Source organism: Acomys minous (genome assembly GCF_964271855.1).
Source record: "Acomys minous genome assembly, chromosome: 17".
In the NCBI taxonomy this organism is placed as follows: domain Eukaryota; kingdom Metazoa; phylum Chordata; class Mammalia; order Rodentia; family Muridae; genus Acomys; species Acomys minous.
In genome coordinates, this window is record NC_140500.1 from 22,555,826 (window position 1) to 22,582,160 (window position 26,335).

Sequence of the window (26,335 nt, forward strand, 5' to 3'; positions counted from 1 at the left end):
ACAGCTTGTATACACACACAGCTTGTATACACACAGCTAGTATACACAAACAGCTAGTATACACACACAGCTTGTGTACACACACAGCTTGTATACACACAGCTTGTATACACATACAGCTGGCATAAACACACAACTTGTATACACACACAGCTTGTGTACACATACAGCTTGTGTACACATACAGCTTGTATACAGACACAGTTGTATACACAAACAGCTTGCATACACATACAGCTTGTGTACACACACAGCTTGTATACACATACAGCTGGCATAAACACACAGCATGTATACACACACAGCTTGTGTACACATACACCTTGTATATGCACTCAGCTAGTATACACATACAGCTTGTGTACACATACAGCTTGTGTATACATACAGCTTGTATACACACACAGCATGTATACACACACAGCGTGTGTATACACACGGCTTGTATACACATACAGCTGGTATAAACACACAACTTGTATATATACACAGCTTGTATACACACACAGCTAGCATACACACACAGCTTGTGTACACACACAGCTTGTATACACATACAGCTGGCATAAACACACAGCATGTATACACACACAGCTTGTGTACACATACACCTTGTATATGCACTCAGCTAGTATACACATACAGCTTGTGTACACATACAGCTTGTGTATACATACAGCTTGTATACACACACAGCATGTATACACACACAGCGTGTGTATACACACGGCTTGTATACATATACAGCTGGTATAAACACACAACTTGTATACATACACAGCTTGTATACACACACAGCTAGCATACACACACAGCTTTTGTACACACACAGCTTGTATACACATACAGCTGGCATAAACACACAACTTTTATACACATACAGCTTTTATACACATACAGCTGGTATACACACACAGCTTGTATACACACACAGCTTGTATACACACACAGCTAGTATACACACACAGCTTGTGTACACACACAGCTTGTATACACACACAGCTGGTATACACACACAGCTTGTATACACACACAGCTTGTATACACACAGCTAGTATACACACACAGCTAGTATACACACACAGCTGATCTGCACATACAGCTTGTATATATACAGCTTGTGTACACACACAGCTAGTATACACACACAGCTTGTATACACACACACAGCTTGTATACACACACAACTTATATACACACACAGCTTGTATACACCGCTAGTATACACACAGCTAGTATACACACAGAGATTGTATACACACACACAGCTAGTATACACATACAGCTTGTATACACACACAGCTAGTATACACATACAGCTAGTATACACACACAGCTTGTATACACACACAGCTTGTATACACATACACCTAGTATACACACACAGCTTGTGTACACACACAGCTAGTATACACACACAGCTTGTGTACACACACAGCTAGTATACATTCACAGCTTTTGTACACACACAGCTTGTATACACATATGGCTTGTATACACACACAGCTTGTATACATACACAGCTTGTCTTTGGGAGGAGAATGAACTGTAAGTGCCATGTAATAAAGTCATCCTAAAAGTTGCTTGAGCGATGAGCCCACAGGGAAGCTGGAACTCCCAACTTCTCCAAAGCAAGGAGCCTCTCACCCCTCAGTTACCAAGCAACCCATGTCTACCTCCATTGGCACTAATCTCAGGACCTCATTATGCTACTCGGGTGCATTTAGAAAAGTCCAGAAAAACAGAGTGTAATGAACACCTAGACTCTGAGGATATAATGAAATAGTCTATGTCTGCAAACAACTGAACTTATCACACTAGGACCAGAAATTTTCATAATAGACATGTTGTATGTAAAAAATACATGTCATTAATCATGGCAGCAATAGTCTAAAAGAGATTTTTAAATTAGTAATAATAGAAGTACTGCACAAAAATAATTACAAAGATTTTAAAAATAAATGTAGGGCTGGAGAGATGGCTAAGAGGTTTAGAGCACTGCCTGCTGTTCTAAAAGTCCTGAGTTCAATTCCCAGCAAACACATAATGGCTCACAACTATCTGTAGTAAGGTCTGGTGCCCTCTTCTGGTGCACGTACAGGCAAAACACTGTGTATACATGACAAATAAATAATTTTAAAAATAAATAAATGTAACACAAAATATCTCAAGAAAGTAAACATATGTAAATAAAAATCTGATGTGTGTAAATGTAACCCTTTCTCCCTGTAACAATGTGTTTTTCATTTTATAGTTTCAAAAATTAACAGAATGGTCTTTTTTTATGTAGTGGCTATAGTAGAATGTAGATGACAAAGAAATCAATTAATTAGAGAAACAAAAAACATAGAACTTGAATTAAATAACAGGCAAAAGAGGCAGAAATAAATTTAAAAAATTCAGACTCCCTGTATGATTATTATTATGCTTATAGCAAAAAAGAAAGGTATAAAATATATGAAAAATAAAGCAAAAAATTGAGAAACAAATGGTAGCAGATATATAACACTGTCATTCCCTAAGTTCCCACTGTTGTAGAGACACAATTCTCCACCATGTCTCCCTCCAACTCTTTCACTATGCCTTGTCCCCACTCCAATGTCAGAGGCTATCTCCTACTGAAGTGCAGGCCACACCAGCCAGAACAGTAGACAAACTCAGGCTGAGACTCACTACTGGACCAGAGGCCACATCAGATGCCCAAACTCCAGATACATGGCATACCCTTTGACATCCTCCACTCTCTTGGTACACCCAAGACAATCCCACCAATACCCACTCCTCTCCACACCAGCCCCCAACTCTAATGGAGAACTTCTACTCAAAAAGAGGCCATGACTGTTGTTAGAAATCCAGCCCCCAACTCCGGCAGAGACCCTCTGACCAACCACAGGACACACAGACCAGAAGACAGAAACCAAGGAATAAAACGTGCAGTAATGAGGAGACCTCACAGGCTGCTGCCAGACAGTTGAGGTAGGAGGGCCTCCAGTATGAGAGATCTAGGGGAGGAGACTAGGCTGAAGAGAGGATAACAATTGGGATGTAATGTGAGTATATTATAATAAATAAAATATACATTAAAATAAAAATATTTTCTTGTGATAAAATTAAACTAGTTTTTGACATGAGCATGATTTGCATCAATATACAAAATTCAATACCATTGAATTAAAAAATAACCTGACTAGTGAGCAACCGTTAGGGACTTGAGATAAGGATAGATTCAATAATCTACCTTTTGTTCTATCCTCCCTCTATATTTCTATATCCCCTTTCTTTCTTTTCAGCTCCTATCACCTTACCTATAAAAGGGAGATAAAGGAAAAGATACGTCCTGGAGTCAAACCTAGTTTCTTCTCTGTAAAAGACTAATAATACTTATAACCAACTCCCAATGAAAATAAGCATCTGTAAACCAAGAGAGTAAACAGAAACCTATCCAACCCCCCTTAAAGGAAATGGAACATCATTCTCTTAAGGTTTCTCAAGCTGATTTAGGGCAAAGGATTCCTTTGAAGGGCCAGAATATATATTCTATGTCTAATAGATAGGTGTGATTCTATAGATGTGTAAGGTAAAATAGTTAAATAAGGTCTTCAAAACCCTCAGGAACCAAAAGAATATGGCATTTAAAGATATTTTTATTATTCTAAAGATTCCTTGACAACAACACAGGTTAACTCCTAGCAACACCCAGCCTGCCTCAAAGAAGAAGATAAGCACCAAGGAACCTCCTTATGGACTTGACTTCAAATGTGGCAAACAAGCCACTGGGCAAAATGCCCTCGTTTCTGCCACAGACAGAATTCTGCCTAAAAATGGGCAAGTTTAGTGCAGGCAGAGTTGATGGCCAAACTCTGCCAAGACAGGATAAGCAAGTCCTCAATAGTTGCTGCCTTGCAAATATGTCTGTCAGATATATTGGTCCAGAAGGCTGAAGATGATGTTCTAATGTTACAGAGAGTGTTGGGTGACTATTCAGACAGTAAACTGTCTCAGTCAGTTATCCAATTTGGAAGCTGCTAACCTGTACTCTGGCTTCAATCAGATATTTAAGTTTTATTCCTTCTCAAGTCTCTGATGGGTTGAAGACCAGATAGTTTAGTATTTCAATTAAGCTTTCTGGTTAGGGGTTAAGATGTTATTAGACCGAGATAGATGTTTTAAGTTAATAGTGATGGATTAAAGCTGAATATCAACAATAACAAAAAGGCTACAAACTCCTGGAAACTGAACAACTCTCTACTGAATGACTTAAAGAATTTCTATAATTCAATAAAAATGAATGCACAACATACCCAAACTTATGGAACAAAAAAGTGGTGCTAAGAGGAAAGCCCATATCACTAAGTGCCTTTATAAAGAATTTGGAGATACCTCATACTAGAAACTTAACAGCACACTTGAAAGATCTAGAACAAAAGAAAGAAAGAAAGAAAGAAAGAAAGAAAGAAAGAAAGAAAGAAAGAAAAGACATCCAAGAGGAGTTGATGACAGGAAATAAGCTGAGAGCTGAAATCAATAAAATAGAAACAAAGAAAACAATATTTTAAAAACCAAGGAAACAACGAGTTGGTTCTTTGGAAAAATAAATGAGATAGACAAACACTTAGCCAAACTAACTGAAAGATAGAGAATATTAACAAATTCAGAAATGGAGGAGAGCAATGCACACTGAGGAAATTCAAAATATTACTAGGTCATACTTTAAAATCTGTACTCCAAAAAATTGGAAAATCTAAAACAAATGGATAATTTTCTAGATAGATATCACTCACCAAAGAAAAATCAAGATCAGATAAGTAATTTAAATAAGCCTATAATCACTAAGAAATAGAAGCAATCATTAAAAGTCTTACAACCCAAAAAAGCTCAGGGCCAGACTGACTTACTGCAGAATTCTACCAAAATTGGAAAGAGGAACTAATACCAATATTTCTCAAACTAGTCTACAAAATAGACACAGATGGAACATTGGAAAAATTATTTTATGAGGCCACAGTCACCCTAATATCCCAACCACACAAATATTCAACAAAGAAAGAGAATAACAAACCAATTTCCCTCACATAGATGCAAAAATATTCAGTAAAATATTTGCAAACCAAAGCCAGGAACACATCAAAGAGATCATCCACCATGATCAAGTAGAGCATCATCCCAGAGATGCAGGGATGATTCAACATACAAAATCAGTCAATGTAATCCTTCCTGTAAACAAGCTGAAGGAAAAAAAGGACATGATCATTTCATTAGATGCTGAAAAAGCCTTTGACAAAATCCAACACCAATTCATGATAAATGTCTTTCTTAGAAAGAGTGGGGATACAGAGACATACCTAAACATAATAAAGGCAATTTGCAGCAAGACTATAGCCAGAATCAAATTACATGGAGAGAGACTCAAAGCAATTCCACTGAAGTCAGGAACAAGACAGGTAGATCACTCTCTCCATATCGATTTAATATAGTACTTGAAGTCCTAGGTCGAGCAATCAAACAACTAAAGAAGATCAAAAGGATAAAAATTGGAAAGGAAAAAGTCAAAGTATCACTAACATGATAGCACACATACCTGGTCCCAAAATTCTACCAGGGAACTCCTACAGCTGATGAGCACCTTCAGTGAAGTGGCTGGATACAAGATTTAATAAAAAAAATAATGCTCCTATATACATATGACAAATGAGCTGAGGAAAAAAATCAGAGAAACAACACCCTTAACAATAGCCAAAAATAATATAAAATATCTTGGGATAACTCTAACCAAGTAAGTGAAAGGCTTGTATGATAAAAAATTCAAATCTTTGAAGAAAAAAAATTGAAGAAGATATAAGTTGATAGAAAGATCTCCCATGCTTATGGATCAGTAAGATTAAATAGTAAAAATGGTCATCATACCAAAAGCAATCTACATACTCAGTGCAATCCTCATCAAAATATCAACACAATTCTTGACCTTGAAAGGACAATACTCAACTTCCTATGCTAAAACAAAACAAATCAAACAAACAAAAAAACAGGATAGCTAAAACAATCCTGCACAATAAAAGAACTTCTGGAGATGTCACCATCCCTGATTTCAAGCTGTACTACAGAGCTACAGTACTGAAAACTGAATAGTATTTGCATAAAAAAATATGTTCATCAACGGAATCAAATCAAGGACCCAGATGTAAATCCACACACCTGTAGATACCTGAGTTTTGATAAGGAAATATACAATGGGGAAAAAAGTAAACATTTTCAACAAATGGTGCTGGTCTAATTGTATGTCTGCATGTAGAAGAATGCAAATAGATACATACTTATCACCCTTCACAAAACTCAAGTCCAAGTGGATCAAAGACCTCTACATAAAACTATATACACTGAACCTAACAAAGAAAGTGGAGAATAGCCTTGAGTATTGGTGAAGAAGACAGCTTCCTGAACAGAACACCAATAGCGCAGGCAGTAATATCAACCACTAATAAATGGAACCTCATGTAACTGAAAAACTTCTGTAAGGCAGAGGACACCATCAAAAGGAAGAAATGGCAGCCTACAGAATGATGGAAGATCTCCACCAACTCCACGTCTGATAGAGGGCTGATAGCCATAATGTATAAAGGATTCAAGAAAATAGGCATCAACAAGCTCAACAATCCAATTAAAACAGAGCGTACAGATGTAAACAGAGAAGTCTCAACAGAGGAATCTCAAATGGCTGAGAAGCACTTAAAGAAATGTTCAACATCCTTAGCCATCATGGAATCTCAAATCAAAACTGCTTTGAGATTCCATGTCACACCTATCTATCAGAATGGCAAGGATAAAAAACACAAGTGACAGCTCATGTTGGCAAGGATGTGAATCCATTGGTGGAGGGCATTCAAATTTGTGCAGCCACTTTGGAAACCAATATGGTGGTTCCTCAGAAAATTGGGAATCAATCTAACCCAACACTCAGACACGGTATGCCCATGCTGTGCTCCATCCATCCTCAAAGACAACTGCTACACTATGTTTGAAATAGATTTATACATCATTTCTGGAAACTGAGGACGACATACACATGCTTCAACTGAAGCATGGACAAAAAGAATTGTGGTACCTTTACACAATGGAATATTACTCAGCTGTTTCAAATTTGACATGAAATTTTCAAGTAAATGGATGAACTAAAAAAACTTATCAGGGCTGGACAGATGGCTCAGTGGTTAAGAGCACTGGCTGCCCTTCCAGAGGACCTGGGTTCAATTCCCAGCACCCACATGGCAGCTCACAACTGTCTGTAGCTCCAGTTCCAGGGGATATTGTAAAGTCACAAAACTACACATAAAAGAAAAATAAATTGAAAGTTATTTTTAAAAAATTATCATGAGCGAGGTACTCCAGAAATACAAAGACAAACATGGTCTGTACTCCATTATAAGTGGATACTAGCTATTAATTAAAAGCTTTAATCCACTGACCCAGAGAAGCTAAATATCAAGGGGGCATGGTTCTCCCTAGGAAGGGGAAATAGAATAGATTTTGTGGGTGGACTGGGGGGAGGTAGATATGGGAACAGAAGGAATCAAGTAGAGAGGAGTGAGTACCAGGAGAAATAACTGAAATTGGGGGTTTGGGAGGTGGAGTCAGTGTGGAAACAAGTGCTCTGGAAATTCCATGTAATCTACGAGGATGAACCTAGCAAAGATTCCCAGTAATGGCTGATACGGAGCCTAAGGTGTGCATCTTCTGTAACTAGGCAAGGCTTTCAATGGAGGGACTGGAACTCCAACTTACTGGCAAAACTTTGACATATACTTTGTCCTGCCTGCAAGATGTGTGGGGGGGGGGCGGGGATGATGGTGGCACAGAACTTGTGGGAGTAGCCAAACAATGGCTGGTCAAACTTGAGGCCCAAGCCACAAGAGGGAGCCTACGTCCAACACTGCCTGGAGGGCCAGGAAATGGACACTGCTTAGACAGAGACCTAGGATAGAACCAAACACAACTGACAAGAAAAAAAAAGTCAATGAAATGATTCCTAATGATATTCTGCTACACTCAAACGTTGGTGCCTATCATGCTTGTCATCAGAGAGACTTCATCTAGCAACTGATGGGAGCAGATGCAGAGACCCACAGTCAAACATTAGGAGGAGCCTGGGGAATCCCCAGTGGAAAGGAGAAGGAAGGATTGCAGGAGCCAGAGGAGTCAAGGACTCCAGGAGAACACGATCCGCACAATAAACTAAGCAGGATTCATAGGGACTCACAGAGACTGAAACAACAATCACGGAGCCTGCTTGAGTCTGCACTAGGTCCTCTGCGTATATGTTATGTTTGTCTAGCTTGGTGTTATTGGGAGACTCTTAACAGTGGGGGTGGCTGTGTCTCTGACTCTTTGCCTGCTCCTAGGAGCATTTTTCTCCTGCTGGGTTGCCTTGTCCAGCCTTGTTATGAGGGTATGTGCCTACTCTCTTGTTGTTGTTATTGTTGTTTGTTCGTTTGCTTTAGTTTTTAGTTTTTTGAGAAAACGATTCTCTGTTTAGCCTTGGCTATCCTTGACTCATTTTGTAGACCAGGCTGGCCTCAAACTCACAGAGATTCACTTGTCTGCCTCCCTAATTTCTGAGATTACAGGCATATACCACCACCCCCGGCTATGTGCCTAGTCTTATTGCAACTTGTTATGCCTTGTTCAGTTGATATTTCTGGGAGGCCTGATTTTTTTAAAAAGAGAAATGCAATGGATCTGAGGGGCAGGACTGGGAGGAGGGGACAGAGGGGAAACTGATCAGGATGTAATCTATGCAAGAATAATAGATTACCAAGGAAGGAAGGAAGGAAGGAGGAAGGGAGGGAGGGAGGAAGGAAGGAAGGGAGGGAAGGAGAGAGGGAGGAAGGAAGGGAGGGAGGGAGGGAGGGAGAGAGGGAGGGAGGATGGAAGGAAAGGAGGAAGGAAGGGAGGGAGGGAGGAAGGAATGAAAGGAGGAAGGAGGGGAGGAAGAAAGAAAGGAAGGAAGGAAGGGAGGAAGAAGGAAGGAAGGAAGGGCGGGAGGAAGGGAGGGAGGGAGGGAGGGAGGGAGGAAGGAAGGAGGAAAGAAAATATCTATATGGAACCATTACACACTACAGGCAGCAACCAAACTCTTGGTTACATTAAGTCTTACCTCCCAAGGATGGACTGTTTTTTATGCAGTTCAATTCATTGTGAGTTAGATCTTTTGTAGATTTTTTTTCTTCAAGAAGTTGAGAGCACTTTTGAAAATAAACTGAGAGAAAACAGAATCAAAATCATTCATTTTCATTAAAATCATTCATTTTCATTATAGAGATATGAATTTCGGTTTCCTACATACTGGTACAAAGATCTACCATATCTGGATTACCTAAGTAGACAGAGCCTGACTACAATTCCCATCCCCCACAATCAATGGAATCCTCAGCCTCCTGGTTTGAAAACACAGATACTTCCAGGACTCACAAAACAGTGAGTGATTTAAAAGCCAGGATGGGCCCATTATCATCACTGTAAAGAGAGTGAGTGAGCCACACCCTTCAATGCTTAATGTAAGATGACAATGCTTGTATACACACACAGCCTGTATGCACATATGGCTTGTATACACACAACTTGTGTACACACACAGCTTGTATACACATACAGCTTGTATCACACACATCTAGTATACACATACAGCCTGTATACACATACAGCTTGTGTACACACACAGCTTGTATACACACACAGCTTGTGTACACACACAGCTTGTATACACACACAGCTTGTGTACACATACAGCTTGTATCACACACAGCTAGTATACACATACAGCTTGTATACACACACAGCTTGTGTACACACACAGCTTATGTACACACACAGCTTGTATACACACACAGTTTGTATACACATACAGCTAGTATACACGCACAGCTTGTATACACACACAGCTTGTATACACATACAGCTTGTATACACACACAGCTTGTATATACACACAGCTAGTATACACACACAGATTGTATACACACACAGCTTGTATACACATACAGCTTGTGTACACACACAGCTAGTATACACACACAGCTTATATACACACACAGCTTGTGTACACACACAGCTTGTATACACACACAGCTTGTGTACACACACAGCTTGTATACACACACAGCTAGTATACACACACAGCTTGTATACACATACAGCTTGTGTACACACAGCTAGTATACACATACAGCTAGTATACACACACAGCTTATATACACATACTGCTTGTGTACACACACAGCTAGTATACACATACAGCTTGTATACATACACAGCTTGTATACATACACAGCTTGTGTACACACACAGCTAGTATACACACACAGCTAGTATACACATATAGCTTGTATACACACACAGCTTGTATACACACACAGCTTGTATACACACACAGCTAGTATACACGCACAGCTTGTATACACACACAGCTTGTGTATACACTCAGCTTGTATACACACACAGCTAGTATACACACACAGCTTGTTTACACACACAGCTAGTATACACACACAGCTAGTATACACATACAGCTTGTGTACACACACAGCTTGTATACACACACAGCTAGTATACACACACAGCTAGTATACACATACAGATTGTGTACACACTCAGCTTGTATACACACAGAGCTAGTATACACACACAGCCTGTGTACACACACAGCTTGTATACACACACAGCTAATATACACATACAGCTTGTATACACACACAGCTTGTTACACATACAGCTTGTAGACTTCTCAATGCCAGTGAAAACAGGTAGATTTGACCTCTTGGTGTCATAAAGACAACACCCCACAGAGTTCACTCCCCAACCTCACACAAACACTCATAAATGTGCTTCTGCTTCTCTGGTGTTAGGCATGGCCTCATGTTGAGCAGGGGGGAATCTCAATTAGAGCTGGGAGCTGAGACAGAATAGTAAGTAGGTGGTTGGGGTATTGAGGTTAGTGTCTGGAATGCAGTAAGAGACTGGGAGAGGTCCAGGTCCAGTGGTCCGTCTGATGTTCTGGCATTCAGTGTGTCCCCTGGACTACCAGTAATTCAAACCCTGACTTTGTCTACTGTTTTTCTGGCTGGTGTGGCCTGCACTAGAGCAGGGGATAGTCTCTGGAACTGTGGATGGGGACAAGGCAAAGCAGTGTTGTTGGGGGAGGTATCATGGAGAATTGTGTCCTTGAGAGTGTTTCATAGGCAATCTGCCTACCTGTTTTGTGGCTGGCGTGACATTCAGTAGGGGATGTCCACCTGAGTTGTGCGATATTGCGAATATATTCTGAGGTGGGGTATACATGCGCAATTACATCAGACCAGGAAAAATGACATGTATGCCTTCTTTTGTGTATAAAAGTCTTGTTTGTGAAAAGAGTTCTATTGTTCTTATGTTTCTTTACATCTGCTTTTTCTTAACATCTTTGCAAGTTGCTATTTCTTATTTCAGCATATATATATATATGTATATATATATGAAAAGAACAAATTTATTGAAGAAATCAAGAAAAAGACAGACAAAATACACACATGCATGCTACATTCATACATCCATACACCACACACACACATACACACACATACACACACACACACACACACACACACACACACACACACACACATGCATCATATACAAGACACCATAGTCCCCTCACTGAAGCCGGTGAGATTGCTATGATTTGTGTGAAGTTCAGACAGTCTTCTAGTGGGCTTGTCCATTGTAAACTGGTAAGTCACTGTGAAGAAAAAAGGGAACGGCATCCACATGACCAGGCCTGGAGCCTCATGACCTCTCCCTGGGCCAGAACAGTGCACTTCCTCCCTACTGCCCCTTCTCCAGGCAAACCCACTGAAGACCAGATTATATTATTGCTGCCTTGTATCCGCTTATGTCACTCATATCTATGTCTCCTCATTTCTTCTTCCTCTCCCCCACTACAACATCAGCTTTATTTTCTGGGGAAAACCTCCCATCTTCTACATTAATTAGTCACAGAGCCCTGCATCAGGAAACTGCCACTGGTCTTGCGTGGTTCTCTATTGATCCGCTATTATCCATCTCCTTTGTGTGAAAATTTTGAGCCAAGAATAATTTCATGTTAATCTATCTTAGCTGCTCCTGGTTGCAGGAAGGAGTACTTTAAGCATCTGTGGACTTTTAGGGACGTTGCATGACCAAGATACAATGCATACAGGTATGAAAGTTTCAAAGAATAAATGCAAAATATTTTTTAAATTAGCATTTTATTCATGTGTGCATGTTAAACAATTTTAACAAAAACAGATTCTTTTTTACTTTTAGCAAATGTTTCTAGTTCCTGTTATGGGTCCTGCATGTCTCTTTCTTCTTGAACTGTGAAGTAACTATCCTTAGCTACCACAACCTGCCCTCCTAGACCTGACGGTGCCAGTCAGCACAGATCCTGCTTCAGTGAGAATAATGTGCTTGTCTCATAGCAGAGAAGACTGCACACAGGAAGTGCTTGGCATAAGTCACTCACACTCCCTCCTGAACTGTGCAGAACCTATTGTTATCATCTTCACAGCAAATAGAAGAGTATCATCAAAACTTCTCACAGACAATAGACTTTTGATATGGTTTTATGGGCAGACGAAATAGGGCAGAAATATTTTATTTCTTCGACTTTCACTATTTAATTTGGTTACGTTTTCCTCTCAAATTGAGGAAAAAAATCCCATATGAGTCACAGACTCTCGCCTTTGAACCTTATCAAACCAATTAGAGTTGCACTCCCAATAGAGACATACTTTGCCCAGAGAATGTGATTAGTGGTGAGCCCGATGCCGGAAGGCTCTGTCACAGATGATGGTTATAAATGACATGTGCTAACAAAGCTAGGAGAAAGAACCTTAGAAATCTCAGCAGTCAAAAGAGAGAAAGAAAACAATAAGGAAGAGTAGTCAAGAAAAACGTGGTATTGCATGTAAGGTCTGACCAGTTAATGGGGTTCAAAAAACAAACACCAGCAGAAAAGGTGGCTCACATCTTTAATCCAGGCACATGGGAGTCAGAAGCAGGCTAATCTCTGGGAGGTAGAGGCCAACCTGGTCCACAGAGAGAGAGAGAGTTCAAGGACAACCAGGACTTTACATAGAAACCCTGTCTCAAAAAGTCAAAACTATACCAAACAGGGCAAAGTAAAAGAAAACAAAACAGCCCCTGGGAGTCTCTGTGAAACAGAGTCAAGAAAGTGTCCAAAAGAGACACCAGGATCTGGACCTAGAGGGGCCTGCACAAACTGTACCAACCAAGGACAATGCATGCATTACACCTAGATCCCCTGCTCAGATCTAGCCAGTGGACAGTTCATTTCCCAAGGTTGTGGGGAGAGTGGGGATGGCCTCTGACATGAACTCTGGTGCCCCCAATCTGATCATTTCCTCTTGATGGGGAGACCTAACAGCCCACAGAGGGAGGGGAAGCTGGCTATCAGGGTTAGATCTCCTACGTTGTGATCATATGGAGGGGGAGGAGGTCGACTTCTGTCAGAAGTCTAGGGGAGGGGAATAGTGTGGGAGAGGGAGAGAGAGTGGGAACTGGAGATACAAGTGAGGGGATAACAATCTGAATGTAATCTGAAAAAATTATAATACATTTTTTAAAAAGAAAAAAAGAGACACCCATCAGTGAAGAACTTACCCACACAGCTCATAATAAAACAGGTGCTGAGGAGTAAAATGGAAATCACAGCAACTGACCAGAGTCTCAGGGTCCAGCATACTCCCTTCCCTGTGGGACAGCAAGAGACATACTCATCACAGACCAAATGCTTAGAGAATGACAAACCAGACAAAATACCCAGAGTAATTAGAAACTTAGAGCAGGAAAAGCTATGAAAGCCCTAGAATAAATGAATAGTAGGGGCTGGATGCATGTGCACACACACATGCACATACATACATACACGCGCACACACACACACACACACACACACACACACACACGGGGGGGGCAGAAAGCCCCACACAATCTAGAAAAGAACTTCATCTGAGGCACCCGCAATTCCCATGTCTTTATACTTGCTCCTTAAAAATCACATTCTAACACTGATGTCCTATCTTTTTTCTTCCCCTTTCAATATTTGAGTCTTGTTTTTCAAAGGGCTTCTGGTGCTAAGATACTTACTTCCTTCAAACTCCTGTGGGGCTGCTGTCTTGCTCCATTCTATCCTTCAGCCTGACCACTTGTCTGCGTCTTTACCCCAGGCAAACACTCATCCCATCACACACTTTCACCATGGCCTCTGAACTGAGACAGGAATGCTCACCGCACCTTGGGGCTGGCTCTCCTCCACCATTATTTAGGTCTGTGTTCAGAAGTTCAAGGGCTTCTTGTGTCTGTGTCTACCTGATATGAATCAGGGACCTGTCTTCTCTCAAAGAGACCAGAGCTCTACACACTCTGAACTAAATGGACCAGAGATGGGCAACCCTGAACACACAGAAGAAGTCACAGTAGGAACTGGTGTCCAGTGCTTAAATGCACCAAAAGAGTCTTTTAAAGAAAGAGGAAATTGAGAAACATGCCTAAAATTGTTTCTGAAAACTCTGACAAGAGTTTCCTCATCACTTGCTCAGTTCCTAATATGGAACTTTCTTCCACCTCAAAAGAGGTTTCTCTATGAAAGTAATTTAAACAAATTGTTACTTACAAATTTTTATGTGAGTTATTTAGTTAGTATAAGGCTTGATTCATATATTGAACATGGTTCTAGTATGCAATAAAAAGTCTGATTTAATGACTAGAATTTAGATATTATGAATTAATGTGGTAAATAATAAGCAGTTCATAGAGGTCTGGTGTGGGCCTTTGTCTGTAGGTGGGGGAGACGCCCCATCCCAGTAAGCCTCATGCTCAGAAATATGCAGGTGTTCCCCCTGCTGGCAACAGTCCACAAAAAGAAAGTGGGTTAAAAGTATAGTTTCTGGCAGGGACACTTCCAAAGTATACAGTACAGACTTTAGGCCAAAAGGTGTCAAAAGCTGGCTCTTTAAAGAAACCCAGAGCGTTGCCCTAGAGGCAAGCCCCGGGAGGTGTCCTAGGTGTGGCTCCTAAAATTCAAGTTCCCTTGGTTTAAAGACCCAGAGGTCTGGAGTCTGGGCACTCACTCCCCCATTTCTCCCTCCGTATCTCCCTGTTTTTGTTTTTTCTTTTAGAATTAAAATCTAGCTCTTCGACTCTCAACTGTCTTTATATTAACAGAGTACACTTGGTTATCTGATCTTTTCACAAGTCCGAGGCTCCCATCCCCCAGCTGGAAGGGACACTGGATTCCTATGTGTGCAGCCACCCTCCGCTCCCTCAAGCTAGGGGATCTGACTGGAAAGCTCCCTCGCTGCCAAGGAGGCCTTCCTAGTCACCTGTTCTCGGGACAGGGCCTTCCTTCCTCAGCTAGCCTCCCTAGGGCTAAAGAAACCTCTGTAACCAAATTCTTGGCCCAGCCTCCTGGAGAAAGGAACCCACAATCTGGGAGATGGTAAAGTGGTTGGTAGCCTTGCAAGTGTTGAGGACCTGAGACTGATGCCAGAATCTGCTATGCCCAGACTGATCCCCCCCCAAAAAAAGAACCAGAGAAACCAAGACAGCTATAAAAACAAGAGAATCATTTTATTCAGCCCCAGGCTCTGGGTCGCATCCGATCCTCAATTTAAAGGTCCCAGAAAACGACCTTGGGCGCCGGCCTGAGGGTCTTCTTATAGTCGACATGAGAAGGTGGGGGGGAGGCTTCTAAAATCTACTACAAAGACTACAGAGAGGAAAGGCACCAGGACCGCTTACAATTTAACTTTCTTTGTTCTTTCTTTTTCCGCCATTTTCTCAGGGGAGTATACTCCTGTAGCGGGAGCAGGTCTGTTGCCATAGATAGGGCTATCTTTAAGTCCGTTTCAAAGAGTTTTATGGACTTCAGATAAGCCATTTGTACTGCTACTGTCCGTACTACTAAAATCATTTGGTATTGTTTAAAAGCCTCCTTGCCTTTTTTTTTTTTCAGATGTTAAATGGCATTTCTGTGCTTCCCAGGTAGGTGCCTGGGCATTCTTTTTTTCAAACCACCCTAGAAATGTCATGGTTATAATCCCAGTGCTGGGGAAGCTGAGACAGGCGGATCCCTGGGAGCATCTTGTCTAGCCATCCCAACTTTTAATTGATGTTCTCCAGACCCATGAGAGACCCTGCCTTAAAGGAAGTGGACGGTGTTCCTGAGATTTATACCCAATGTGTTCTTAAATGGAAAAGGGAAATAAAAGGAAGACTTGACTGCTCATAAGTGTTTGAAATATTTACTATAGATATAAGGGAGATTAGAGACAGAAGCATCAGGAATGATCCAGAGTGCACCAGGCCATAGCTAGTTCAAGGGAGGTCACGAGAACCAGAGGCAAAGAGGTCAGGAGTGAGCCAGAAGAATGGGATAGCAAAAGGACCACATAGCCACAATGGCTGGGTTGTGTATAGATGAGAAGTTGGGGGAAGGACCCATCTCAGTCCATGGGCTAGAGAGTTTAGGGTAGGGGTGGGGTATGCCAGCTAGGATGTCTCTGTAACAGGTACTGACAATGCTGAGAGAGGCTGGTGAATAGCATCTGCTTCGATATGTTATTTGGCATCTAAGTTAGCTGTTTGTCTCAGGTTGGAGACCTATCAGTCCTCAACCCTTCCTTCACATGTATGTGCACCTGCATATGTACACACATGAGTAAGCACACACATACATACATTTAAGAAACAAGAGACATGAGCATTATTCAGGAGTGGCATTGTAAGATGGAAATGGAATTGTGATGTGCAGTTTGCTGAGATATGGCTCCTTTGAATGAGAGGAAACTGGTATTTAATTATGATTGTTGTGCCTATACTTTGACAGTGCTAACTGTATTTTGAACTCCCTCTTGTCACACAAGCTCTAAGGCCAATAACAGATCTAACATCTTGAACACACATTGGTAATCACATTGATGATTGTAGGTCAACATGCAAATGAGACTGATGGGATTTAGACCTTTTAGATATGACATTTCCTTAGACTATAGTCACCAGCGTGTCAGATTGCTGTGTGTGACAGACGGATCTCCTGACTCTACAACTTCCTCTAAACTCTCTGTGTGGATGCTCTGTTAGAACAAATGGGCTTTTCTTCAATGCTGGTGACTTGAGTTTGGACCTTTTCTACTGTCCTCATGGAAGGGACTGATCTCTGTAACCATCCATAAGATTGCTCTCATGAGTGTTTGTTTCCTTCCTTATTAATGCTATGTGCTCAACTAGGTTTCTTGTACCTATTTTTGCCTATCTATCTATATTCCTTTCCCTTACTTCTGCATGTTCTGCCTTTGTGTTCCTTAAAAGAAACTGGTTGATTTGTGCACTGTTTTCAGGTGGGTCCTGACTTGTCATTTGATTGGAGAGTAAAGAGACTGCTCATTTGTCAGGAGCTTCACATTGTTGCCTGGTACCAAGGAAACTGACTGACCTTGTTGGTCCAATATGACAAAATTTGACTTACATTGGGAAAAGTGGATTACTAACATTTTATAAGTTCTCTCATGAGGTTGGTAACATTTTACGAGTGCCCTCAGGTTAATGGCAGAGAAAAGAGATAGGAAATCAGAGTCAAGCCTTATAAAGTAGTTATCACTCCCTCCTCACACACATTCTTGGGTATCATCCCTCTACTGTCATCAGCAAACATCCACAATCATAAGGAAGCAGTCTCCAATGGGATACCTATGATACTGGGATACAGGACCTACACATGAGATCTCTATCTTCAGTTTCTAGTACAGAAATTCTAAGAGTCTTTTGATCATAGGACATTTTCTGTGGCAATTTTTGTGGGGATGTTCCAAACTCCAAAAATAGCTCCACAGCAATAAATATAAAATTATCTGCTTTTCTCACATAAAAACAATTCTATTTTAGCCGAGCCTTACTTTATGCCAGTGAAATGACTCTTGCCAGACAACAAGATTGTTTCAAAATAGGGCCAACCATGTGATCAGACAGTTAGAACCCAAACTCCCACATCTTCAGAACGAGAAATGCACTGAAGACTGAGTTCAATCACCAGGAGTCGGTTGCCTGCAGAGAGACCTGCAGAGAGAGCTCAAACATAGATTAAACTCAATGAAGCTTTTCAAGTAATACCATAGTGGTAGCTTTAGAAAAGGATGGGCTAGATTTAGTAATTTCAAAAGTCCCAAAACCTTTATACCCACGGTTGTTTGATAAAAATGGAAAAGGAAGAAGAGGTTGTTACCAGAAATGCATTACCAACAGTTTCATTTCCCCTTCTGGATGAAGAAGTACAAACTATGGTGCTGAGCTGAGAGTACAGGAAGAGAAAACATTCTCTTAAGCTGGCCACAGGCAAATGGCCTTATGCTTTCTTATCCATCTCCAGCATGCACTGCCCTAATTCATTTCTGTCTTGACTGCTAACATCCTGCACTCTAGTCACTGCTCCCTTAGCTTCCAGTCTACGCTGGATTGCCTTTTACTGAAGAATTCTGGGACTTCCAAGATGGCAGCAGTCAAGGCTTACCATATCTGAGTGGTAGAAGATCAGAGGCTGTGGTTGTGGTAACCTAGCAGTTGACTCCAAAACACAGATAACGATGTTTTCCAGATGAGAGGCGACATCGCTGGAGTTGGAGGCACACAGTTCCAAGGCCCTCTGCAGCTGTCTCTCAGGTGCAGGAGTCCTGCAAGGTCCTGGACTCACAGTGTCTTGTGCTTTCTCCCTATAGGAACTTGGTTCCCACATTCCAGGAGCTCTCCTCTCCAGCAACCAGACTTCAGGTTCCTCCTACTTCCCCAAGAAAAGCTCTTGGATACTGGGGTTAACATCCCAACACCGCCTCATGATTCTACTGGTCAACCTGTGGAGACCAGCTGAACAATAGGAGCATAAAGGGTCCTGGGTCCAAGATGGCAGACTCCAGCCGAATCTTAGTCCTGGGAGCTCAGTGCCTGCTTGGCTAGTAAGTGGCTGTGTGGCTGAATCCATAACATCAATGCATGTTTGCTGTGTCACTGGCTCCATATGAATAATGCCTGCTCATGACCTGCCTGACCTCCCTGACCCACCTGGGATACAGCCACCAGAGAGGTGAGCTATATGTGGGACCAAGCCCCTACTGTCCACCGTCCAAAGGAGACCTGTGGACTGCCCAATTATTGAGTTTAGAGTGCTATCTGACTACTGCTGATCTGCCTGACCCACCTGGAACACAGATGGCAGAGAAGTGAACTATCTGGAACCCAACTCCCATTGTCTACCATCCTGAGGAGGCCTCTTGAGGACCTGAGTAACGTTCAGCTTAGAGCCATTTGTGCATACTCCTGAGCTGCCCAATCATCAGGGACCATCAGGCCTTCTAACACCAGAGACAACCAGATGGCTAGAGGTCAGCGAAATAATACACGCCACAAAGCCCAGGGCTATATGACACTACCAGCCAACAGCTATCCTACCTCCACACCTGAAGTGAAAGAAAATAATCTAAAATTTGAGGTTATGAAAACGATAGAGGCCTTAAAGGAGGAAAACAAATCCCTCAAAAAATACAGGAAAATGCATTCAAGCCGGTAAAGAAATTTAATAAATCGCCTAAATAAAAATAGGAAAATACAATGAAATGGGAAAAGGAAATGAAAAAAAGAACTGTTCAAGTCCAAAAAATGCAAATAGAAGCAATAAAGAAAATGGAATCTGAGGCAACTCTGGAGATGGAATACCTAGGCAAGAGAACACAAACTACAGATTCAAGCATCACCAACAGAATACAAGAGATGGAAGAAAGAATCTCTGGTATAGAAGATATGATTAAAGAAATCAATATATTAGTGAAAGAAAATGTTAAATCTAAAAAAGTTCTGACACAAACCATCTAAGAAATCTGAGACGCTATGAAAGGACAAAACATAAGAATAATAAGAACAGAAGAAGATGACTCTGAGCTCTAAGCCCCAGAAATACTTTCAACAATATCATAGGAAAAAAAACTTCCCCAACCTAAAGAAAGAGGTGCCTATAAACATACAAGAAGCATACAGAACACCAAATATATTGGACCAGAAAAAAAATCCTCCTGCCACATAATAATCAAAACACTAAATGTACTAAACAAAGAAAGAATATGAATAATTGTAAGTAGAAAAGGCCAAGTAACATATATAAAGGCAAACGTACCAGACTTAAACCTAACTTCTCATCTGGAACTCTAAAAGTGAGAATGGATTGGGCAGATATATTGCAAACACTAAAAGAACACAGATGTCAGCCCCAACTACTATACCCAACAAAATTAAAATCACCATAGAGGAAGAAAACACCACATTCCATGACAAAACCAAATTTAAACAGTTCCTATTCACAAATCTACCCCTAAGATACTAGAAGGAAAACTACAACCCAAGCTAGCAAACTACAACCAGAAAAACACAGGAAATAAAAAACTACACAACAGCAAAAGCAAAAGAAGGGGTGCATACCCCCACACTCTATCACCACTAATGTTGAAATAATAGGAATTAACAATCACTGGTCATTAATAACTCAGCATCAATGGCCTCAACTCCCAAATAAAAAGACACCAGTTAAAAGAATAAAAAATAAATTTAAAAAAATTTTTAAAAGACAGAGGTTAACAGAATGGATGGGAAAACAGGACCCATCATTCTGCTGCATACAAAAACACACCTCAGCAATAAAGACAGACATTACCTCAGAGTAAAAAGATGGAAAAAGTTTTCCATCCAATCGAACCCAAGAAGCAAGGTGAAGTAGTGATTCTAGTATCTAATAAAAGAGACTTTCAGCCAAAATTAATCAAAAGAGATAGGAAGATCACTTAATACTCATCAAAGCGAAAATATACCAAGATGATGTCACAAATCAGAAGATATATGCCCCAAACACAAGGGCATCAACATCCATTAAAAAAAATTACTAAAGCTTAAATCACACATCAAATCCTCCACATTAATAGTGGAAGACTTCAACAAAACACTCTCACCAACAGACAGATCATAGAGACAGAAACTACACAGATAATTCAGGAAACTAAGAGATATTGTGAATCAAATGGATCTAAAAGATATCTGCAGAACTTTTCACCAAAACACAAAATAATATACTTTCTTCTCAGAACCTTATATAACCTTCTCCAGAATCAACAATATACTCAGTCACAAAGCAATTGTCAACAGATACAAGAACATTGAAATAACCATGTGTGTCTTATCAGACCACCATGGATTAAAGCTGAAACTCAACAACTACAGGAACAGCAGCAGAAAGCCTAAACTCATGGAAAGTGAACAACCAACTACACACTCAATGGCCACTGGGTCAGGGATGAAGTAACGGAAGAAACTAAAGATTTTCTAGAACACAATGGAAATCAAGTCAAACCCTTAACCAAACTAACTAAAAGACAGAGGGAAAGTATCCAAATCAAGAAAATGAGAAACAAAAAGGGGGACATTAAAAAAAAAACGGACACTGAAGAAATCCAAAGAATCATTAGGTTTTACTTCAAAATCCTGTTCTCCACAAAATTGAAAAAAATAGAAATAAAATGGATGGTTTTCTTGATAGATCCACTTAGCACCATTAAATGGAGATCATGTAAACAGTATAAGTGGGCCTAGAACTTGTAAAGAAATAGAAGCAATCATCAAAAGTCTCCTAAACAAATGAAGCCCCAGATGGTTTTAGTGTAGAATTCTACCAGACTTTCAAATAAGAGCTAATACTAACACTCCTCAAACTATTCCACAAAACAGAAACAGAAGGAACATTACCAAACTCATTCTATAATGTAATAGTCACCCTCATACCTAAGCCACACAGGGACCCAACAAAGAAAGAGAATTTTAGACCAATTTCACTCATGAATATTAATACAAAAATACTCACCAACTGAATCAAAGAACACATCAATTGCATAATCCACCGTGATCAAATAAGCTTCATCCCAGGAATGCTGGGATGATTCAAAATATAAAACTCTGGGTTTGTACAGCAATGGCATCATGGTGAGAGTTGAGGTTCTGGGAAGTTGCAGAGGCCAGAAAAGAGATTACAACAGTGACTTTAAACTCCTATAGCTCAGCACAGGAGGCATCTGATTAATGATTGACACACCCGCTTAGGACTTACTTAGATCCTGTAGATAATCCTGTGAGCTGGTGATTCATCTATTTGTAGCTGAGACTTGGCACCTGAAGCTTTTTCTCTCTTGCTATTTCTAACAGCCTATAGCTTACTGTGTCTGGCCGCAGTGTTGATTTCAATATGCTGCAATGATAACCAACACACTTGGAGCTCAAGCTCAATGACATTGAAGAGTTTGAGAGCATTCAGAAGGACTTGGAGACCTAAAAGAAAGAGAAGGAAGATGTGGAAGTTGTAGGAACCAGTGATGGAGAAGGAGCCATTGGGCTCAGTAGTGACATCAAGAGCCAGGAACAAATGATCAATGATCTAATTGGTTATAAACCCCAGCTCAAGCCCAACAACCATGCATCTCAGTTTGGATACTTTGGGTTTTAGAGATGGATTCTCTCGAATGCCAGGCCCCTGGGATGGAATACAATGATGGTAGAAATACACCCAGATTTAGAGAATTAAAGGTGTACAACCTAGCAGAGTACTTTCTGTCTCCTATGGGGAGAAATAACTTCTGTGCGAAATTATTGCTGTTCAACCTTTCTGATAAGCTGGAAGCCAAATTCTTGCTTGTTCCTGGAAAACTGGACTATGGGAAGCACCCCTGATTTTTGTTTTTAAAAACAAATATACTCTTAGAAAAAATGTGAGACATCCTTAAGGCAGTCGCCGTGCTAACCCCCAGCGTTGACAGATAACTGCTACCAGAGTGATGTCACTCTCCTTGTCTTTACCAAAACACCCAAACCTAGAACACGTGCGTTGATCCCTCGGACTTTCACTTAACTCGTTCATTCAGTATTTGGCGGCTACTGACCATGCTTCATGAAATGCAGATTCCCAAATGGCAGTGCTGTCAGTTGTAATCGAGCTCTTGAGAGGCTGAGGTGGAGTCTCATGAGTTGGGAGGCTAGGCTGCGACCCTGTCTCAAAATGTGAAAAAACAACAATAGACGAAGATCCCTGCCCTCATGGAGGCTGTCAAATCGACTAACAGGAAGGCATCAGCAGTGAGGGAAAGGAGAGCAGCTGAGCAGGAGGCATTCTGTTCCTTGCTTGGGACTGTGTAAGTACTCGTTCAGCAGGAACGCTGAGAGCCACTCTGGATACTTTTGCATCACGCCCCATTTTTACCATAAAATCCAGGGGCAGAACCACCAACTGTGGAAGCCAGGATATCTGGAATCAAGTTTCAGTGAGACTCCTTGGCTGGGTTCTACCCAGGCTTTTGGATAGTTTGTGAGTGCTGTGTACAGGATGGTGGAGATTGAGGGGGATGCGTAGCTTCCTCTTCCTGCTCCAAACTTTTCTACAAAACCTTTATTCCAGTTTTACTAATGACTCCTAAGTCCTGTTATTTTACTGTTAGAATACAACAAAACGCAGGCTGTGGATAGGAGACTCGTGTTATTGCCACCTAAAAAGGCCTCACAGAGGGCAAAGGCGAGAAAAGCTGCCTGCTTCCATCCTCCACGCAGCTCCTCAGCTGGACTTCCTGCAGATGTCTCCATGTCACGCCTTAGTTTCAGGTTTAATCTGCTCCAGTGTTTTCTCATGATCTCTCTTGAATGCCCCTCCTGGATGAGTTAACCTTTACCCCTACCATTGCTAGAAACAGAAGTCCAGCCCTATTTCCTGTTCAGCTCAGTTATTGCCTCAACAGCTTTATTGGATCTCTTGAATTCTGTTAGCGAAGCTTACCTCTGCATTTCCTCTTTTCTTCTCTAAGTTCTCTCATTCCTGGCTTTCTTCTGTCTGTGCTTTTATCATTATTCCCATTTTCATACTCAGATCTTGAACCATTTTATTGATTTCCTTCATATGATTGTTTGCAGTTTTCTGAATTTCTTCCAGTGATTTCTTCATTTCCTCTCTATAGGCTTCTGTCATGACTTCTGTAATGTCCTCAATCTGTTTGTCTGTATCATCCTATATTTGTTTGGATTTTATTCTTTCCTCCATTATCATCTTCATTACTAAAGAGTTGAGGTCTGCCGCAGACCATCTCAGTTGGGTACAGGTCCTTGGGGACGAGAGTTCTCAAATCGTCCGTGGGCAAGGATTTGGCTTTGCCTGGTCCCCGATTTTAGACGAATTTCCTTGAGTGTCTCTCCGTTTAATTTTATTTGGGCTATTGGCTTGCTGAATAGAGTCTTTATTATATTGAGGTATGTGACATGTATCCCTGATCTCTCCAAGACTTTAAACATGAATGGGTGTTGGAATTTATCAAATGCTTTTTCTGCATCTAAGGAGATGATCATGTCGGGGGTTTTTTTTCTTTCAGTTTGTTTATATGGTGGGTTACACTGATGGATTTCCATATGTTAAACCATCCCTGCATGCCTGGAATGAAGCCTACTTGGCCATGGTGAATGATATTTTGATGGGTTCTTGTATTTGGTTTGTGAGTATTTTATTGAGTATTTTTGCATCAATGTTCATAAGAAGAAATTGGTCTGATATTTTCATTCTGTATTGAGTCTTTATGAGTTTTATGTATCAAACTCACTGTGGCCTCATAGAATGAATTTGGTAATGGTCCATCCATTTCTATCTTTTGGAGTAGTTTGAAGAGTATTGGTATTAACTTTTCTTTGAAGGTCTGGTATAATTCTGTGCGGAAACCATCTGGCCCTGGACTTTTTAGTGTTGGGAGACTATCAATGATTACTTATATTTCTATAGGGGAAATGGGACTATATAGTTTGTTTATCTGTTCTTGACTCAATTTTGGCAAGTGGAATTGATCCAGAAAATTGTCCAAGCCAGGAGTGGTGGCACACACCTTTAATCCCAGCATGCAGGAGCCAGAGGCAGGTGGATCATTGTGAGTTTAAGGCCAGCCTGGTCTACAAAGTAAGTCCAGGACAGCCAAGGCTACACAGAGAACCCCTGTCTCAAAAAAACACAAAACAAAACAAAAAAAGAACACAAAAAGAAAAAAGAAGAATTGTCCATTTCCCTTAGATTTTCACATTTTGTCCCATATATGCCTTTGAAGTAGGATTTTATGATTCTTTGTATTTCTTAAGTGTCGGTTGTTATGCCTCCCTTTTCATTTCTGATTTTGTTGATGTAGATAGTATCTTCCTGCCTTTTAGTTAGTTTGGTTAACGGTCTATCTTGTTGATTTCTCAAAGAATCGGAGCCTGGTTGTGTTGATTCTTTGAATTGTTCTCTTTGTTTCTAATTTACTGATTTCAGTTCTGAGTTTGATTATTTCCAGACATCTACTCTTCTTCAGTGTTTCTGCTTCTTTTTTTCTGGGACTTCCAGGTGTGTCGTTAAGTTGCTTATGTGCAAAGTTTCCAATTTCTATATAAAGGCACTGAGTGCTATGAATTTTCCTCTTAGTACTGCTTTCAAAGTGTCCCACAGATTTAGGTGTTGTTCCTTCATTTTCATTGAATTTCAGGAAGTTCTCAATTTCTTTCTTTATTTCTTCCCTGACCTAGGTGTCATTAAATAGAGAGTTATTTAGTTTCCGTGTGTATGTAGGCTTTTTGTTACTTCAGTTGTTGTTGAAGTCCAGCTTTAGACCATGGTGATCTGATAGGATACAAGGTATTATTTCAATCTTCTTGTATCTATTGAGGCTTGCTTTGTTTTGGAGAGGGTTCCATGGAGTACTGAGAAGAAGGTATAATCCTTTATGTTTGGGTGAAATGTTCTGTAGATATCCGTTAGAACCATTTGACCATTGGTTGGTTAATGTCACTATTTCTTAGCTTACTTTCTGTTTTGATGGCCTGTCCTTCAGTGAAAGTGAGGTGTTGAAGTCTCCCACTATTAATGTGTGAGCATCTATGTGTGGTTTGAGCTTTGTAAATAGTTCTTTTACAAATGTGGGTGCGTTGTATTTGGAGCATAGATGTTCAGAATTGTGATGTCATCATGATTGACTTTACCTTTGATACGTATGAAGTGTCCTTCCTCATTCCTTTTGATGAATTTTGGTTGAAAGTCTATTTTATTATGTATTAAAATGGCTACACCAGCTTGCTTCTTGTGACTGTTTGCTTGGAATATTTTCCAGCCTTTTACCCTGAGGTAATGTCTATCCTTGTGTCTCAGATGTGTTTCTTGGATGCAGAAGACTGTTGGATC

At 40.6% G+C, this 26,335-nt stretch overlaps 2 protein-coding genes and 1 pseudogene across 5 annotated transcripts in view; 1 reads left to right on the plus strand and 2 right to left on the minus strand.

The window, feature by feature from the left end:
* The window catches only part of LOC311588396 (C-type lectin domain family 6 member A-like), a 167,904-nt gene extending 153,405 nt beyond the window's left edge, over window positions 1-14,499 (minus strand). For all 3 annotated transcript variants that reach the window (XM_084765972.1, XM_084765974.1, XM_084765973.1), the window contains exons 1-4: window positions 14,323-14,499; window positions 13,690-13,779; window positions 11,665-11,764; window positions 9,149-9,252 (exon numbers count right to left, since the gene is read on the minus strand). In XM_084765972.1, coding sequence (XP_084622098.1) covers window positions 9,149-9,252; window positions 11,665-11,764; window positions 13,690-13,779; window positions 14,323-14,347 — 319 coding nt within the window. In that variant the 5' untranslated portion in view covers window positions 14,348-14,499. The remainder of the gene's footprint in view (window positions 1-9,148; window positions 9,253-11,664; window positions 11,765-13,689; window positions 13,780-14,322) is intronic.
* Window positions 1-26,335, minus strand: part of LOC311588395 (C-type lectin domain family 6 member A-like) — a 143,911-nt gene that overhangs the window by 48,693 nt on the left and 68,883 nt on the right. The gene's annotated exons all lie outside the window — the stretch shown is intronic.
* On the plus strand, window positions 22,373-22,609 carry LOC311588407 (anaphase-promoting complex subunit CDC26-like; annotated as a pseudogene). The gene has a single exon. The product of its transcript is annotated as an anaphase-promoting complex subunit CDC26-like (transcript).